The sequence below is a fragment of the Scyliorhinus torazame genome, chromosome 3, assembly GCF_047496885.1.
Source record: "Scyliorhinus torazame isolate Kashiwa2021f chromosome 3, sScyTor2.1, whole genome shotgun sequence".
Classification (NCBI taxonomy): Eukaryota; Metazoa; Chordata; class Chondrichthyes; order Carcharhiniformes; family Scyliorhinidae; genus Scyliorhinus; species Scyliorhinus torazame.
Window position 1 is genome coordinate 362,945,739 of NC_092709.1, and position 17,580 is coordinate 362,963,318.

Sequence of the window (17,580 nt, forward strand, 5' to 3'; positions counted from 1 at the left end):
ACAAATACATGAATAGGATGGGAATAGAGGGATACGGACCCAGGAAGTGTAGAAGATTGTAGTTTAGACGGGCAGCATGGTCGGCACGGGCTTGGAGGACCGAAGGGCCTGTTCCTGTGCTGTACATTTCTTTGTCCTTTGTTCTTTGATACGACCATAGTGGGCCGGATCTCGAATAACGATGAGTCCGAATACAGGAGGGAGATAGAGAACCTAGTGGAGTGGTGTAGCGACACCAATCTCTCCCTCAATGCCAGCAAAACTAAAGAGCTGGTAATTGACTTCAGGAAGCAAAGTACTGTACACACCCCTGTCAGCATCAACGGGGCCGAGGTGGAGATGGTTAGCAGTTTCAAATTCCTAGCGGTGCACATCGCCAAAAATCTGACCTGGTCCACCCACGTTGACGCTACCACCAAGAAAGCACAACAGCACCTATACTTCCTCAGGAAACTGAGGACATTCGGCATGTCCACATTAACCCTTACCAACTTTTACAGATGCACCATAGAAAGCATCCTATCGGGCTGCATCACAGCCTGGTATGGCAACTGCTCGGCCCAGGACATTGATGCAGATGGGAATGTGTGTCGTGCTACGCTTCGGGAAGTCGATGATCAGTTTCTTGGTCTTTCCAACATTTAGAGAGAGGTTGTTTTCGGTGCACCCTGCAACCAAGTGATCTATCTCCCTTCTGTAGTCTGATTCATCGTTGTTTGAGATACGACCCACCACAGTCGTATCATCTGCAAACTTTTAGATCAAATTGGAGTTGAAACTTGCCACACAGTCATGTGTGTCTCGAGAGGACAGTAGAGGACTGAGCACACATCCTTGCTGGTCCCCGGTGTTGAGGACTATTGTGGAGGAGGTGCTGTTGCCTATCCTGACAGATTGCGGTCTGTTGGTGAGGAAGTCAAGGATCCAGCTGCACAGGGAGGGCTCAAGTCCTAGATTGCAGAGTTTGGTTATAAGTCTTGTCGGGGTAATGATGTTGAAGGTGGAGCTGTAGTCCATGAATAGCAATTTGACGGAGGTGTACTTGTCGAGGTGTTCCAGTGTTCGAGTTATTCAAATACAAGAATAGGATGCGAATCGAGGGATATGTACCCTGGAAGTGTAGAAGATTTTAGCTTAGACGGGCAGCATGGTCGGCGCAGGTTTGGAGGGCCGAAGGGCCTGTTCCTGGACTGTACTTTTCTTTGTTCTTTGGTCTTTGATTGTAGGGCCAGGGAGATAGCATCTGCTGTCGACCGGTTGCGGTGATAAGCAAACTGCAGTGGATCGAGACCATCTGGGAGGCTGGCAGTGATCCGTTTCATGACTAGGCGGTCGAAGCATTTCATGATAACAGACGTCAGGGCTACCGGTCGGTAGTCATTGAGACAGGCTACCTTGTTCTTCTTTGGTACTGGTATTATGGTGGTCTTCTTGAAGGAGGTGGGGACCTCGGAGCGGAGGAGTGAGGTGTTGAAGATATCTGGGAATACACTCTCCAGCTGGTCAACGCAGGCTCTGAGTGTTCGCCCAGGGACTCTGTCGGGGCCGTGGATTGGATTTGTTTATTGTCACGTGTACCGAGGTACAGTGAAAAGTATTTTTCTGCGAGTAGCTCAAAAGATCATTAAGTACATGAAAATAAAATAAAAGAAAATACATAATAGGACAACACAAGGTCCACAATGTAACTGTGAGGAAGGAGCAACACTCCGAAAGCTAGTGGTTCGAAACAAATCTGTTGGACTTTAACGCTGTATTGTAAGACTTCTTGCTTTAATAATTGTGGCGGATGAGGCAGAGAGAAGAGGTAAGATGCGGAGAGGCGCGACTGTGGCTGCCGGGCTGGACACTGGTTGGGCTGGCTGGGGTAGGGGAGTGGGGGTAACCAGGGGACAAGCCATGCCGGGGTGACCGCCCACGGGATTGGGGCTGTGTTCAGGCACGAACCTGCAAGGCAGCCATCTTGCTGCGCAACCCACTGACCACCCACCTTGGTCGCTGGTTGTGCAGAGTGACACCGGCCTTATCGGTGCCTCACCCCCCTCCACCCCTGGATGCCACTCTCCACCATACCCCCACCACCCAAGAGTTTGCACATTCTCCCCGTGTCTGCATGGGTTGCGCCCCCACAACCCAAAGATGTGCAGGTTAGGTGGATTGAACATGCTAAATTGCCCCTTAATTGGTAAAATGAATTGGGTACTCTACATTTATTTTAAAAAACAAAAAACATGTCGGCTTTTCATCCCCTGCAGACAATGGCCCTCCAGTAGGCTGCTGAGAGAGTCACCCGTCTCGTGGTGGCCTGCTGCGTCCTCCACAACATCGCGCAGCAGAAGGGCGACTTGCTGGAGGAGGAGAATTAAGGACAGGCCTCATGCTATGTGGAGGATACGGGGGAGGGGGAGGATGAGTAGGACATGGGGCCCAGGCAGGCATGGGAGGCCACATGACATGTGCACCAGGGCCAACACGAACGGGACGTCTGATCGCCTCCAGGTTCACCGATTAAAAGGGGAATGACAAGGGGCACGGATACCCTCACATCCCCCCTCCACTCCCAGCCAACATCCCGCATGCAAATACCTCTGTGATACATACCTGCGGCACTATGGGGCGGGGACCATGGCTTGGCATTAACAGCAGGTCTGGTCCATGGGATGGAGGATGACGACAACCTGCTCTGCGATGATCTCTAAGCTCCGCATTGTTCGACCACATCTGACTCCTGCCTACAGAGCACTTTCCACCATCCACCTGGGTGATCCCTGCATGCCAGTTGGACATTCCATCACACGATGCCATCGGAAACCTGGGGTGACGTGATGGGGACGGACGGACGGGGAGTGGGAGGGTGGGGAGCCCAACCAATCCACATCGTCTGCCCATTCCCCCCCCACCCCCACTGCGCCCCATCTCTGACTAGCCCAGGCCAGCCCACCCCCCACACCCATCTGACAGAGCCCAAGGCAGGTTGCAACAAATATTTGCAGATGCATGCCCTATCCCCGATAACTCAACTGTACCCGACAACTGTGCCATCTTAACTGGTTTCTGGCTTTTCGGGCCCTAATGCTATGCTCAGAAGGTACATCAGGGGTGGAGGTGGCCTGCTGTGATCCCCGTCCTGTGACCTGGGTCCTGTTGGCGGGCGTCTTATGGGGCGACCAGGCCTGGATGGGCCCGACTGCTGCTCGGGTGTCCCAGGTGGCGTGGTGCCACCCTGTTCTGCCCGTTGCCCAGGGACAGGAGGAGGGGGGAGTCCGAGGTGCTGCGGTGTTCCTGCACCTTCACTGCGGGTATTACTGGCACGGGCCCCATCACCTACTAAAAGCAAATTACTGCAGATGCTGGAATCTGAAACGAAAGAGAAAATGCTGGAAAATCTGAGCAGGTCTGGCAGCATCTGTAGGGAGAGAAAAGAGCTAACAGTTCAAGCCCGATAACACTTTGACAAAGAGTCATTGGACTCGAAACGTTAGCTCGTTTCTCACCCTACAGATGCTTCCAGACCTACTGAGATTTTCCAGCATTTTCTCTTTCGCCCCATCACCTACTCCTCCCTCGAGGAGCCCGATGGCCCCCGGGTTACTCCATAGGATGGGGGTGCAAGCGGAGACATCCGCTGATGCTCCCACTACCACCTGGCACTGTCAGTCCTGGAGGCTCGCTCTGGTATCAATCATGGAGCACAGGAAGTGGACCGTCCTCTGCTGGGACAGCGCCACATCATCCATTGACTATGCCCCCAGCTTTTGGACCTGTGTCACATCTGCCAGTGACTAGGCCATCTCACTCTGGTACTGGGCCACATCTCTCTGTGTCTGGGGAAATATACCGTAAATGGCAAAATTCTTTGGAATACAGAAAGTCAGAGAGATCTGGGCGTGCAGGTCCACAGATCTTTGAAAGTGGCAACACAAGTGGACAAGGTAGTCAAGAAAGAATACGGAATGCTCGCCTTCATTGGACGGGGCATCGAGTATAAAAACTGGCAAGTCATGCTACAGTTGGATAGAACCTTGGTAAGGCCGAACAAAATTGCGCACTACCAGAAGGATGTGGAGACTTTGGAGAAGGTGCAGAGAAAGTTTACCAGGATGTTGCCTGGTCTGGAGAGTGTTAGCTTTGCGGAGAGGCTGAATAGACTCAGTCTGTTTTTATTAGAAAGACGGAGGTTGAGGGGTGGCCTGATCGAGGTTTACAAGATTATGAGGAGCATGGATAGAGTGGATGTGCAGGCACTCTTTCCCAGGGTGTAAGGGTCAGTCACCAGGGCATAGGTTTAAGATCCGTGGGGCAACGTTTAGAGGCGATGACTATGATTTAGTGGCCATTACTTAAACATAGTTAAAGAAACAGTATGCAATGGAACCTACAAGGGAACAAGTGATCCAATATCTGATCCTGTGTGATGAGACAGGGTTGATTAATGATCTCATAGTTAGGGATCCTCTTGGAAGGAGTGATCACAATATGGTGGAATTTAAAATACAGGTGGAGGGTGAGAAGGTAAAATCAAACACACTGGTGTTTTGTGCTTAAACAAAGGAGATTACAATGGGATGAGAGAAAAGCTGGCTAAGGTAGACTGGGAGTAAAGACTTTATGGTGAAACAGTTGAGGAACAGTGGAGAACCTGCCAAGCGATTGTTCACAGTGCTCAGCAAACGTTTATACCAACAAAAAGGAAGGACGGTAGAAAGAGGGAAATTCGACCGTGGATATCTAAGGAAATAAGGGAGAGTATCAAATTGAAGGAAAAAGCATACAAAGTGGCAAAGATTAGTGGGAGACGAGAGGACTGGGAAATCTTTAGGGCACAACAGAAAGCTACTAAAAAAGCTATAAAGAAGAGGAAGATAGATTATGAGAGAAAATTTGCTCAGAATATAAAAAAAGATAGTAAAAGTTTCTCCAAATATATAAAACAAAAAAGAGTGGCTAAGGTAAATATTGGTCCTTTAGAGGATGAGAAGCGAGATTCAATAATGGGAGATGAGGAAATGGCTGAGGAACTGAACAAGATTTTTGGGTCGGTCTTCACAGTACGAAGTCTTACAACACCAGGTTAAAGTCCAACAGGTTTGTTTCGATGTCACTAGCTTTCGGAGCGCTGCTCCTTCCTCAGGTGAATGAAATGCTATGCTCCAGAAACATATATATAGACAGATTCAAAGATGCCAGACAATGCTTGGAATGCGAGCATTAGCAGGTGATTAAATCTTTACAGATCCAGAGATGGGGTAACCCCAGGTTAAAGAGGTGTGAATTGTGTCAAGCCAGGACAGTTGGTAGGATTTTGCAGGCCAGATGGTGGGGGATGAATGTAATGCGACATGAATCCCAGGTCCCGGTTGAGGCCGCACTCACGTGTGCGGAACTTGGCTATAAGCTTCTGCTCGGTGATTCTGTGTTGTTGCGCGACCTGAAGGCCGCCTTGGAGAACGCATACCCGGAGATCAGAGGCTGTCTTACGCCATCGTACGCTAGGTCTTCACAGTGGAAGACACAAATAACATGCCAATGACTGATGGAAATGAGGCTATGACAGGTGAAGACCTTGAGAGGATTGTTATCACTAAGGAGGCAGTGATGGGCAAGCTAATGGGGCAAAAAGGTAGACAAGTCTCCTGGCTCAGATGGAATGCATCCCAGAGTGCTAAAAGAGATGGCTAGGGAAATTGCAAAGCACTAGTGATAATTTGCCAAAATTCACTAGACTCTGGGGTGTTTAAAAAAGGAGGTAGGCAGAAAGCGGGTAATGATAGGCCAGTTAGCTTAACTTCGGTAGTAGGGAAGATGCTGGATTATATCATCAAGAAAGAAATAGCGAGGCATCTGGATGGAAATTGTCCCATTGGGCAGACGCAGCATGGGTTCATAAAGGGCAGGTCATGCCTAACTAATTTAGTGGAATTTTTTGAGGACATTAACAGTGCGGTAGATAACAGGGAGTTAATGGATGTGGTATATCTGGATTTCCAAAAATCTTTTGACAAGGTGCCACACAAAAGGTTGCTGCATAAGATAAAGATGCATGGCATTAAGGGTAAAGTAGTAGCATGGATAGAGGATTGGTCAATTAATAGAAAGCATAGAGTAGGGATTAATGGGTGTTTCTCTGGTTGGCAATCAGTAGCTAATGGTGTCTCTCAGGGATCAGTGTTGGGCCCACAATTGTTCACAATTTACAGAGATGATTTGGAGTTGGGGACCAAGGGCAATGTGTCCAAGTTTGCAGATGACACTAAGATAAGTGGTAAAGCAAAAAGTGCAGAGGATACTGGAAGTCTGCAGAGGGATTTGGATAGGCTAAGTGAATGGGCTAGGGTCTGGCAGATGGAATATAATGTTGACAATTGTGAAGTTATCCAGTTTGGTAGGAATAACAGCAAAAGGGATTATTATGTAAATGTAAAACATTAAAACATGCTGCTGTGCAGAGAGACCTGGGTGTGCTAGTGCAAAAGTCGCAAAAAGTTGGTTTACAGGTGCAACAGGTGATTAAGAAGGCGAATGATGTTTTGTGCTTCATTGCTAGAGAGATGGAGTTTAAGACGAGGGAGGTTATGCTGCAATTGTATAAGGTGTTTGTGAGGCCACAGCTGGAGTATTGTATTCAGTTTCATGCCAGGATATTACCCTTAACACCATGGGCTCTTAACTTATTTAACAGTCTCGTATGCAGCACCTTGTCAAAGGCCTTCTGGAAATCTAAATAAAACACGTCCACTGGTTCTCCTTTGTCTAACTTCCTTGTTACCTCCTCAAAGAACTCTAACAGATTTGTCAGACATGACCTGCCTTTGACAAAGCCGTGCTGACTCAGTCCTATTATACCATGCATTTCCAAGTGCTTTGCGATCTCATCTTTGCAACAGACTCTAAGATCTTACCAATGACCAAAGTCAGGCTAACCGGCCTATAATTTCCCGTCTTCTGCCTCTCTCCCTTCTTAAACAGCGGAGTTACATGAGCCACTTTCCAGTTCTCTGGGACCCTTCCTGCCTCCAGTGATTCCTGAAAGATCATCACCAATGCCTCCACAATCTCCTCAGCTATCTCTTTTAGGACCCTGGGGTGTAGTCCATCCGGTCCAGGTGATTTATCCACCATCAAACCTTTCAGCTTCCCCAGAACCTTCTCCTTAGTAATGGTCACTGCACTCACCTCTGCCCCCTGATTCTCCTGGAGTTCTGGCATCCCAGTGGTGTCTTCCACCGTGAAGACTGATGCAAAGTAATTATTCATTTCTCTGCAATTTTTTTTCCCATAAATATAGAGTACCCAATTAAATTTTTTCCAATTAAGGGACAATTCAGTGTGGCCAATCCACCTAGCCTGCACATCTTTGTGCTGTGGGGGCCAAACCCACAGAAACACGGGGAGAATGTGAATACTCCACATGGACAGTGACCCAGAGCCGGGATCGAACCTGGGACCTCGTCGCCATGAGGCAAGTTCTCTGCAATTTCTTGGTTTTATTTTCCAGTGGTCGAATGTTCAATGGGCTGGTGGGCTGGACATCTGGTTTGTGATGCAGAACAAGGCCAGCAGCGCGGGTTCAATTTCCGTACCAGCTGAGAATTCTGAATTCCCCTTCTCTGACCCAGAACAGGTGCCAGAATGTGCAGATGGGGGGTTTTTCACAGTAACTTAATTGCAGTGTTAATGTCAGCCTACTTGTGACAATAAAGATTATTATTATTTTTGCCTCTCTCTTACCTTTTTTATATTAAACAAAACTCTTCCTACCTTTTTTTATATTGGGCCCACAATTGTTCACAATTTATATAGATAATTTGGAGTTGGGGACCAAGTGCAATGTGTCCAAGTTTGCAGATGACAGATAAGTGGTAAAGCAAAAAGTGCAGAGGATACTGGAAGTCTGCAGAGGGATTTGGATAGGCTAAGTGAATGGGCTAGGGTCTGGCAGATGGAACACAATGTTGACAAATGTGAGGTTATCCATTTTGGTAGGAATAACAGCAAAAGGGATTATTATCGAAATGATGAAAATATTAAAACATGCTGCAGTGCAGAGAGACCTGGGTGTGCTAGTGCATGAGTCGCAAAAAGTTGGTTTACAGGTGCAACAGTTGATTAAAAAGGCGAATGGAGTTTTGCCCTTCATTGCTAGAGGGATGGAGTTTAAGACTAGGGAGGTTATGCTGCAATTGTATTAGGTGCTAGTGAGGCCACACCTGGAGTATTGTGTTCAGTTTTGGTCGCCATACTTGAGAAAGGACATACTGGCACTGGAGGGTGTGCAGAGGAGATTCACTAAGTTAATCCCAGGGTTGAGGGGATTGGATTAAGAGGATGAATAACAAAGAACAAAGAGCAAAGAAAATTACAGCACAGGAACAGGCCCTTCGGCCCTCCAAGCCTGCGCCGATCCAGATCCTTTATCTAAACCCGCCACCTATTTTCCAAGGATCTACTTCCCTCTGTTCCCCGCCCGTTCATATATCTGTCTAAATGCATCTGAAATTATGCTATCGTGCCCGCCTCTACCACCTCCGCTGGCAAAGCCCTTGTAATTGACACCCCCACTCTTGGAAAAAGCTTGTTGCTATCCACCCCGTCCATATCTCTCAATCAGGTCCCCCCTCAACCTCCGTCTTTCCAACAAAAACAATCCTAATCTACTCAACCTTTCTTCATAGCTAGCACCCTCCATTCCAGGCAACATCCTGGTGAACCTCCTCTGCACCCTCTCTAAAGCATCCACATCCTTCTGGTAATGTGGCGACCAGAACTGCACGCCGTATTCCAAATGTGGCCTAACCAAAGTCCTATACAACTGTAACATGACCTGCCGACTCTTGTACTCAATACCCCGTCCGATGAAGGCAAGTATGCTGTATGCCTTCCTGACCACTCTATCGACCTGCATTGCCACCTTCAGGGTACAATGGACCTGAACTCCCAGATCTCTCTCTACATCAATTTTCCCCAGGACTCTTCCATTGACCGTATAGTCCGCTCTTGAATTAGATCTTCCAAAATGCATCATCTCGCATTTGCCTGGATTGAACTCCATCTGCCATTTCTCTGCCCAACTCTCCAATCTATTTATATTTTGCTGTATTCTCTGACAGTCCTCCCCGCTATCTGCAACTCCACCAATCTTAGTATCATCTGCAAACTTGCGAATCAGACCACCTATACCTTCGTCCAGATCATTTATGTATATCACAAACAACAGTGATCCGAGCACGGATCCCTGTGGAACACCACTAGTCACCTTTCTCCATTTTGAGACAATCCCTTCCACCACTACTCTCTATCTCCTGTTGCCCAGCCAGTTCTTTATCCATCTAGCTAGTACACCCTGAACCACATACGACTTCACTTTTTCCATCAACCTGCCATGGGAAACTTTATCAAACAGCTTACTGAAATCCATGTATATGACATCTACAGCCTTTCCCTCATCAATCAACTTTGTCACTTCCTCAAAGAATTCTATTAGGTTTGTAAGACATGACCTTCCCTGCACAAAACCATGCTGCCTATCACTGATAAGTCTATTTTCTTCCAAATGTGAATAGATCCTATCCCTCAGTATCTTCTCCAACAGTTTGCCTACCACTGACGTCAAGCTCCACAGGTCTATAATTCCCTGGATTATCCCTGCTACCCTTCTTAATCAAAGGGACAACATTAGCAATTCTCCAGTCCTCCGGAACCTCACCCGTGCTCAAGGATGCTGCAAAGATCTCTGTTAAGGCCCCAGCTATTTCGTCCCTCGCTTCCCTCAGGGGCTGTTTAGCACAGGGCTAAATCGCTGGCTTTGAAAGCAGACCAAGGCAGGCCAGCAGCACGGTTCGATTCTCGTAACAGCCTCCCCGAACAGGCGCCGGAATGTGGCGACTAGGGGCTTTTCACAGTAACTTCATTTGAAGCCTACTTGTGACAAAAAGCAATTTTCATTCATTTCATTTTCAGAAACCTGGTATAGATCCCATCCGGACCTGGGGACTTGTCCACCTTAATGCCTTTTAGAATACCCAAAACTTCCTCCTTCCTTATGCCGACTTGACCCAGAGTATTTAAACATCCATCCTTAACCTCAACATTCGTCATGTCCCTCTCCTTGGTGAATACCGATGCAAAGTACTCATTAAGAATCTCACCCTTTTCCTCTAACTCCACGCATAAATTCCCTCATTTGTCTTTGAGTGGGCCAATCCTTTCTCTAGTTACCCTCTTGCTCCTTATATGTGAATAAAAGGCTTGTGGATTTTCCTTAACCCTGTTAGCCAAAGATATTTCATGACCCCTTTTAGCCCTCTTTATTGCGCGTTTGCGATTTGTCCTACTTTCCCGATATTCCTCCAAAGCTTCATCAGTTTTAAGTCGCCTAGATCTTATGTATGATTCCTTTTTCATCTTAGCTAGTCACACAATTCCACCCGTCATCCATGGTTCCCTAATCTTGCCATTTCTATCCCTCATTTCCACAGGGACATGTCTGTCCTGCACTCTAATCAACCTTTCCTTAAAAGACTCCCATATTTCAAATGTGGATTTACCCCTTAAACAGCTGCTCCCAATTCCCTAGCTCCTGCCGAATTTTGTTATACTTGGCTTTTCTCCAATTTAGCACTCTTTCTTTAGGTCCACTCTCGTCTTTGTCCATGAGTATTCTAAAACTTACAGAATTGTGATCGCTATTCCCAAAGTAATCACCAACTGAAACTTTAACCACCTGGCCGGGATCATTCCCCAATACCAGGTCCAGTATGGCCCCTTCCCGAGTTGGACTATTTACATACTGCTCTAAAAATCTCTCCTGGATGCTGCTTACAAATTCTGCTCCATCTACGCCTCCAACACTACATGAGTCCCATTCAATGTTGGGGAAATTAAAATCTCCCATCACGACCACCCTATTGCTCCTACATTTTTCTATAATCTGTCTACATATTTGTACCTCTACTTCATGCTCGCTTTTGGGAGGCCTGTAGTAAAGTCCCAACAATGTTACTGCACCCTTCCTATTTCTTAGCTCTACCCATATTGCCTCAGTGCTCAAATCCTCCATCGTGCCCTCCTTAATCACAGCTGTGATATCATCTCTGACCAGTAATCCAACGCCTCCATCCCTTTTACCTCACTCTCTATCCCTCCTGAAACATCTATAACCTAGGATATTTAGTTGTCAGTCTTGCCCTTCCCTCAACCAAGTCTCAGTAATACCAATAACATCATATTCCCAGGTACTAATCCAAGCCCTAAGTTCATCTGCCTTACCTGCTACACTTCTCGCATTGAAACAAATCCACCTCTGACCACCTGTCCCTTTGTGTTCATCATCTCTTCCCTGTCTACTCTTTCCCTTAGTCACATAGAGTTTATTATCTAGTACCTTACTGGCTTTAGTTGTTGCCTCTTTACTGACGTCTAACTTCCTAACTGGTTCCCACCCCCCTGCCACATTAGTTTAAAACCTCCCCAACTGCGTTAGCAAAAGCACCCCCAAGGACATTGGTTCCAGTCCAGCCCAGGTGTTGACCATCCGATTTGTAATGGTCCCACTGCCCCCAAAACCAGTTCCAATGTCCCAAAAATCAGAACCCCTCCCTCCTGCACCATCTCTCAAGCCACGTATTCATTCTGACTATTCTTGAATTTCTACTCTGACTGTCTCGTGGCACTGGTAGCAATCCTGAGGTTACTACCTTTGAGGTCCTACTTTTTAACTTATCTCCTAACTCCCTAAATTCTGATTGAAGGACCTCATCCCGTTTTTTACCTATATCATTGGTGCCTATATGCACCACGACAACTGGCTGTTCACCCTCCCCCTTCAGTATGTCCTGCAGCCGATCTGAGACATCCCTGGACTCCACCATACCATAAGACCATAAGACATAGGAGTGGAAGTAAGGCCATTCGGCCCATCGAGTCCACTCCACCATTCAATCATGGCTGATTTCAACTCCATTTACCCGCTCTCTCTCTCCATAGCCCTTAATTCCTCGAGAAATCAAGAATTTATCAACTTCTGTCTTAAAGACACTCAACGTCCCGGCCTCCACCGCCCTCTGTGGCAATGAATTCCACAGACCCACCACTCTCTGGCTGAAGAAATTTCTCCTCATCTCTGTTCTAAAGTGACTCCCTTTTATTCTAAGGCTGTGCCCCTGGGTCCTAGTCTCCCCTGTTAATGGAAACGACTTCCCTACATCCACCCTATCTAAGCCATTCATTAGCTTGTAAGTTTCTATTAGATCTCCCCTCAACCTCCTAAACTCCAATGAATATAATCCCAGGATCCTCAGACGTTCATCGCATGTTAGGCCTACCATTCCTGGGATCATCCGTGTGAATCTCCGCTGGACCCGCTCCAGTGCCAGTATGTCCTTCCTGAGGTGTGGGGCCCAAAATTGCTCACAGTATTCTAAATGGGGCCTAACTAATGCTTTATAAAGCTTCAGAAGTACATCCCTGCTTTTATATTCCAAGCCTCTTGAGATGAATGACAACATTGCATTTGCTTTCTTAATTACGGACTCAACCAGCAAGTTTACCTTTAGAGAATCCTGGACTAGGACTCCCAAGTCCCTTTGCACTTCAGCATTATGAATTTTGTCACCGTTTAGAAAATAGTCCACGCCTCTATTCTTTTTTCCAAAGTGCAAGACCTCGCACTTGCCCACGTTGAATTTCGTCATACCATTCGGGAGTGTCGTTTTCGACCACAGGAACGCCTGTCTACTCCCCTTACGATTGAATCCCCGATGACTATAGCCCTGCCAGTCTTTTTCCCGCCCTTCAGTGCAGCAGAGCCAGCCACGGTGCCATGAGCCTGGCTGCTACTGCCTTCCCCTGTTGAGTCATCTCCCCCAACAGTATCCAAAACGGTATACCTGTTTTGGAGGGAGATGACCGCAGGGGACACCTGCACTGCATTCCTGCTCTTTCTCTGCCTTTTGCTCACCCATTCCATGTCTCGTTCACCAATCCTAATCTGTGGTGTGACCAACTCGCTAAACGTGCTACCCACGACCTCCGCAGCATCGCGGATGCTCCAAAGTGAGCCCATCCGCAGCTCCAGAGCTGTCATGCGGTCTAACAGGAGCTGCAGCTGGACATACTTCCCGCACATGAAGGAGTCAGGGGCATCGGCCGCGTCCCTGAACTCCCACATTGAGCACAAGGAGCATAACACGGGTCTGGGATCTCCTGCCATTTTTACGCTTTACCTTAACTGATTACAAATATAATATCAAATAATGAATAAGTGAAAGGAATAAGGATTTTACTTACCACTCACAATACTTTCCAACCCACAAAGAATTAAATTTCTCCCAGCTACTTACCTTCTCGACAGACCACTGGCCACTGCCGCCGCCAAAAATCTGAAGCTATAACTTGCGGATAATAGAAAAAGAAAAGAGAGAGCTTACCTGATATTCACTCACCCCCTTAGGTTAGAGGAGATGGAAGGGTGGGAGACACTACAAGTGTAGTGTCTCGGGTTTAGCAACTGCCCAACTTAAATAGAGGTAAAAATGAAACACTTAAGCACCTACTCGATTCCCAAGCTGCACTCCGGCTCCCTCTCTCTCTCCCGCTCTCAGATATGAAGGCCGTTGGAACCTGTGGGCAAGTTTAAACACCTACCTGAATCCCAAGCTGCACTCGCTGCACTCCGGCTCCCTCTCTCTCTCTGGGACTGGAACTGAGACTGGGACTGTACTCATTGGAATTTAGAAGGAACACCTTCACCCAAAGGATTGTGAATCTATGGAATTCCCTGCCCAATGAAGCAGTTGAGGCTCCTTCATTGAATGTTTTCAAGATAAAGTAGATAGTTTTTTGAAGAATAAAGGAATAAAGGGTTATGATGTTCGGGCCGGAAAGTGGAGCTGCGCCCACAAAAGATCAGCCATGATCTCACTGAATGGCGGAGCAGGCTCGAGGGGCCCAGTTAGTCTACTCCTGCTCTTAGTTCTTATGTTCTTATATTACTGGCTAGCTTGCACACGTATTTCATCTTCTCTCCCCTTATTGCTTTTTAAGTTGTCCTCTGCTGGCTTTTAAAGGCTTCCCAATCTCCTGACTTCCCACAAATTCTCGCCACTTTGTATGCTTTTTCTTTTTCTTTTATGCTGTCATGGACTTCCCTCGTCAGCTCCAAATGAGAGTAACCCTGTGGAACTCCATAGAATTTGTGCTCACCAGACAGGTCCCGAGGAAAGAACAGAATTATCGCCATTTAATGCAGTTAAAAATCAATGAGTACGGGCGGCATGGTGGGGCAGTGGTTAGCACTGCTGTGTCATGGCGCTCAGGATACAGGTTTGACTGGGTCACTGTCCGTGTGGAGTTTGCACATTCTCCCCGTGCCTACGTGGGTCTCACCACCACAACCCAAAGATGTGCATGGTAGGTGGATTGGCCACGCTAAATTGCCCCTTAATTGGACAAATTATTTTTAAAAAATCAATGCATTTCTGTCTTTTCCTCACCGGTTCAGTCTCCTTCTCTGTCACCAGAGTCCCATTCGAATCATAGTGCGATACCTGGAACCCTCTCGGCAAAAGGACACTGTGAAAGAAAAACCAGAACGGGACACATTTTGATTACATAAGAACATAAGAAGTAGGAGCAGAAGTCAGCCATCTGGCTCCTCGAGCCTGCTCCACCATTCAATGAGATCATGGCTGATCCTTTGTGGACTCAGCTCCACTTTCCGGCCCGAACACCATAACCCTTAATCCCTTTATTCTTCAAAAAACTATCCATCTTTATCTTAAAAACATTTAATGAAGGAGCCTCTACTGCTTCACTGGGCAGGGAATTCCATAGGCTCGCAACCCTTTGGGTGAAGAAGTTCCTCCTAAGCTCAGTCCTAAATCTACCTCCCCTTATTTTGAGGCTATGCCCCCTAGTTCTGCTTTCACCCGCCAGTGGAAACAATGCCCGCTCTATCCCATCTATTCCCTTCATAATTTTATATGTTTCTATAAGATCCCCCCGCATCCTTCTAAATTCCAACGAGTACAGACCCAGTCTACTCAATCTCTCCTCGTAAATCAACCCCTTCAACTCTGGGATTAACCTAGTGAATCTCCTCTGCACACCCTCCAGTGCCAGTATGTTCTTTCTTAGGTAAGGAGACCAAAACTGAACACAGTACTCCAGGTGTGGCCTCACTAACACCTTATACAATTGCAGCATAAATTGTCTTAAACTCCATCCCTCGAGCAATGAAGGACAAAATTCCATTCGCATTCTTAATCACCTGTTGCACCTGTAAACCAACTTTTTGCGACTCATGCACTAGCACACCCAGGTCTCTCTGCACAGCAGCATGTTTTAATATTTTATCATTTAAATAATAATCCCTTTTGCTGTTATTCCTACCAAAATGTATAACCTCACATTTGTCAACATTGTATTCCATCTGCCAGACCCTAGCCCATTCACTTAGCCTATCCAAATCCCTCTGCAAACTTCAGGCATCCTCTGTACCTTTTCTTTTACCACTCATCTTAGTGTCATCTGCAAACTTGGACACATTGCCCTTGGTCCCCAACTCCAAATCATCTATGTAAATTGTGAACAGTTGTGGGCCCAACACTGATCCCTGAGGGACACCACTAGCTACTGATTGACAACCAGAGAAACACCCATTAATCCCCACTCTTTGCTTTCTATTAATTAACCAATCCTCTATCCATGCTACTACTTTACCCTGAATGCCATGCAGCTTTATCTTATGCAGCAACCTTTTCTGTGGCACCTTGTCAATAGCTTTCTGGAAATCCAGATATACCACATCCATTGGCTCCCCATTAACTACTGCACTGGTAATGTCCTCAAAATATTCCACTGAATTAGTTAGGCACGACCTGCCCTTTCAATTCCAGTGACTGACAGTCAACATTGTTCCGTTCGTGTCGGACACACACTGATCCTGGCAGTGAGATGCTGAGTGTTAGACCAGAATAAACCCGCAGCATTAACACAGGAATGCAGGATCGGAATGATGCTGAGTTACCCAACACAAACTGTACTTGACTTGTGTCCCCATGTTTCATCCAGGACAAGTTGCCACTTTGGATATATTGTTCAGGGGGGTTGTCTATCATTGGGAGAAAGGGCAGAGTTCTCTAATTTTGTGCCTAAATGTGGTGGCCGGCAGTTCTGGTGGAGCCGTTCTCGTTCGCAGGAATGGAATGATCTTCCACCGGATACCACACCTGGAGCATCACTAATTAAGGCAAACGAGTATCTCTCTGAATCACCTTGCAGGTCGGGAGCTGATTCGCACACTGTTGGATTCAACAATTGTAGAGGGGTTCCTTCAAAAGAATTATCTAAAATATACTGAAAAATAAAATTGAATTGAAAATTGAATTCTGAATCTGCTGAAATATGATCGTTATAAAATTGGCTAAGCTATTGAATTTTTTAAAATATAAATTTAGTGTACCCAATTAATTTTTCCCAATTAAGGGGCAATTTAGCGTGGCCAATTCACCTACCCTGCCCGTCTTTGAGTTGTGGGGGCAAAACCCACACAAACACGGGGAGAATGTGCAAACTCCACATGGACAGCGACCCAGAGCCGGGATCGAACCTGGGACCTCGGCGCCGTGAGGCAGCAGGGCTAACCCACTGCGCTACCATGCTGCCCGTAACCTATTGAATCCTGAGTATCTCTGTCATAGATGTTGATAAATGTTGCAAAAGATGTACTGTACAAATATGTCTAGAGAAGCGATATAAGGATATATTCAACGAATTTGCAACAATCTCGTAACAATGACCAGATGTGACGTAGGGAGTTTAACCTTGCGACAGAATGCATGAGAATCATGCATATCAAGGGAACGGTGATTAATTTACAGTAATTGATTAATGTCTAATTAACCAATCAACTGTTAAGTAACTGACACTCTCCTTTTGGAAAGGTGCAGAAGTCACAGGGTAGTAGTCGTGGGTGACTTTAACTTCCCAAACATTGAGTGGAAACTCTTTAGATCAAATAGTTTGGATGGGGTGGTGTTTGTGCAGTGTGTCCAGGAAGCTTTTCTAACACAGTATGTAGATTGCCCGACCAGAGGAGGGGCAATATTGGATTTAGTACTGGGTAATGAACCAGGGCAAGTGATAGATTTGTTAGTGGGGGAGCATTTTAGAGATAGTGACCACAATTCTGTGACTTTCACTTTAGTAATGGAGAGGGATAGGTGCGTGCAACAGGGCAAGGTTTACAATTGGGGGAAGGGTAAATACGATGTTGTCAGACAAGAATTGAAGTGCATAAGTTGGGAACATAGGCTGTCAGGAAAGGACACAAGTGAAATGTGGAACATGTTCAAGGAACAGGTACTACGTGTCCTTGATATGTATGTCCCTGTCAGGCAGGGAAGAGATGGTCGAGTGAGGGAACCATGGTTGACAAGAGAGGTTGAATGTCTTGTTAAGAGGAAAAGGGAGACTTGTGTAAGGCTGAGGAAACAAGGTTCAGACAGGGCATTGGAGGGATACAAGATAGCCAGGAGGGAACTGAAGAAAGGGATTAGGAGAGCTAAGAGAGGGCATGAACAA

General features: G+C 46.6%; 1 protein-coding gene across 2 annotated transcripts in view; it reads right to left on the bottom strand.

The window, feature by feature from the left end:
- LOC140409647 (disintegrin and metalloproteinase domain-containing protein 12-like) overlaps positions 1 to 17,580 on the bottom strand; it is a 1,449,600-nt gene that overhangs the window by 1,354,445 nt on the left and 77,575 nt on the right. For both annotated transcript variants that reach the window (XM_072497981.1, XM_072497982.1), the window contains exon 4: positions 14,490 to 14,568. In XM_072497981.1, the coding sequence (XP_072354082.1) occupies positions 14,490 to 14,568 (79 nt within the window). The remainder of the gene's footprint in view (positions 1 to 14,489; positions 14,569 to 17,580) is intronic.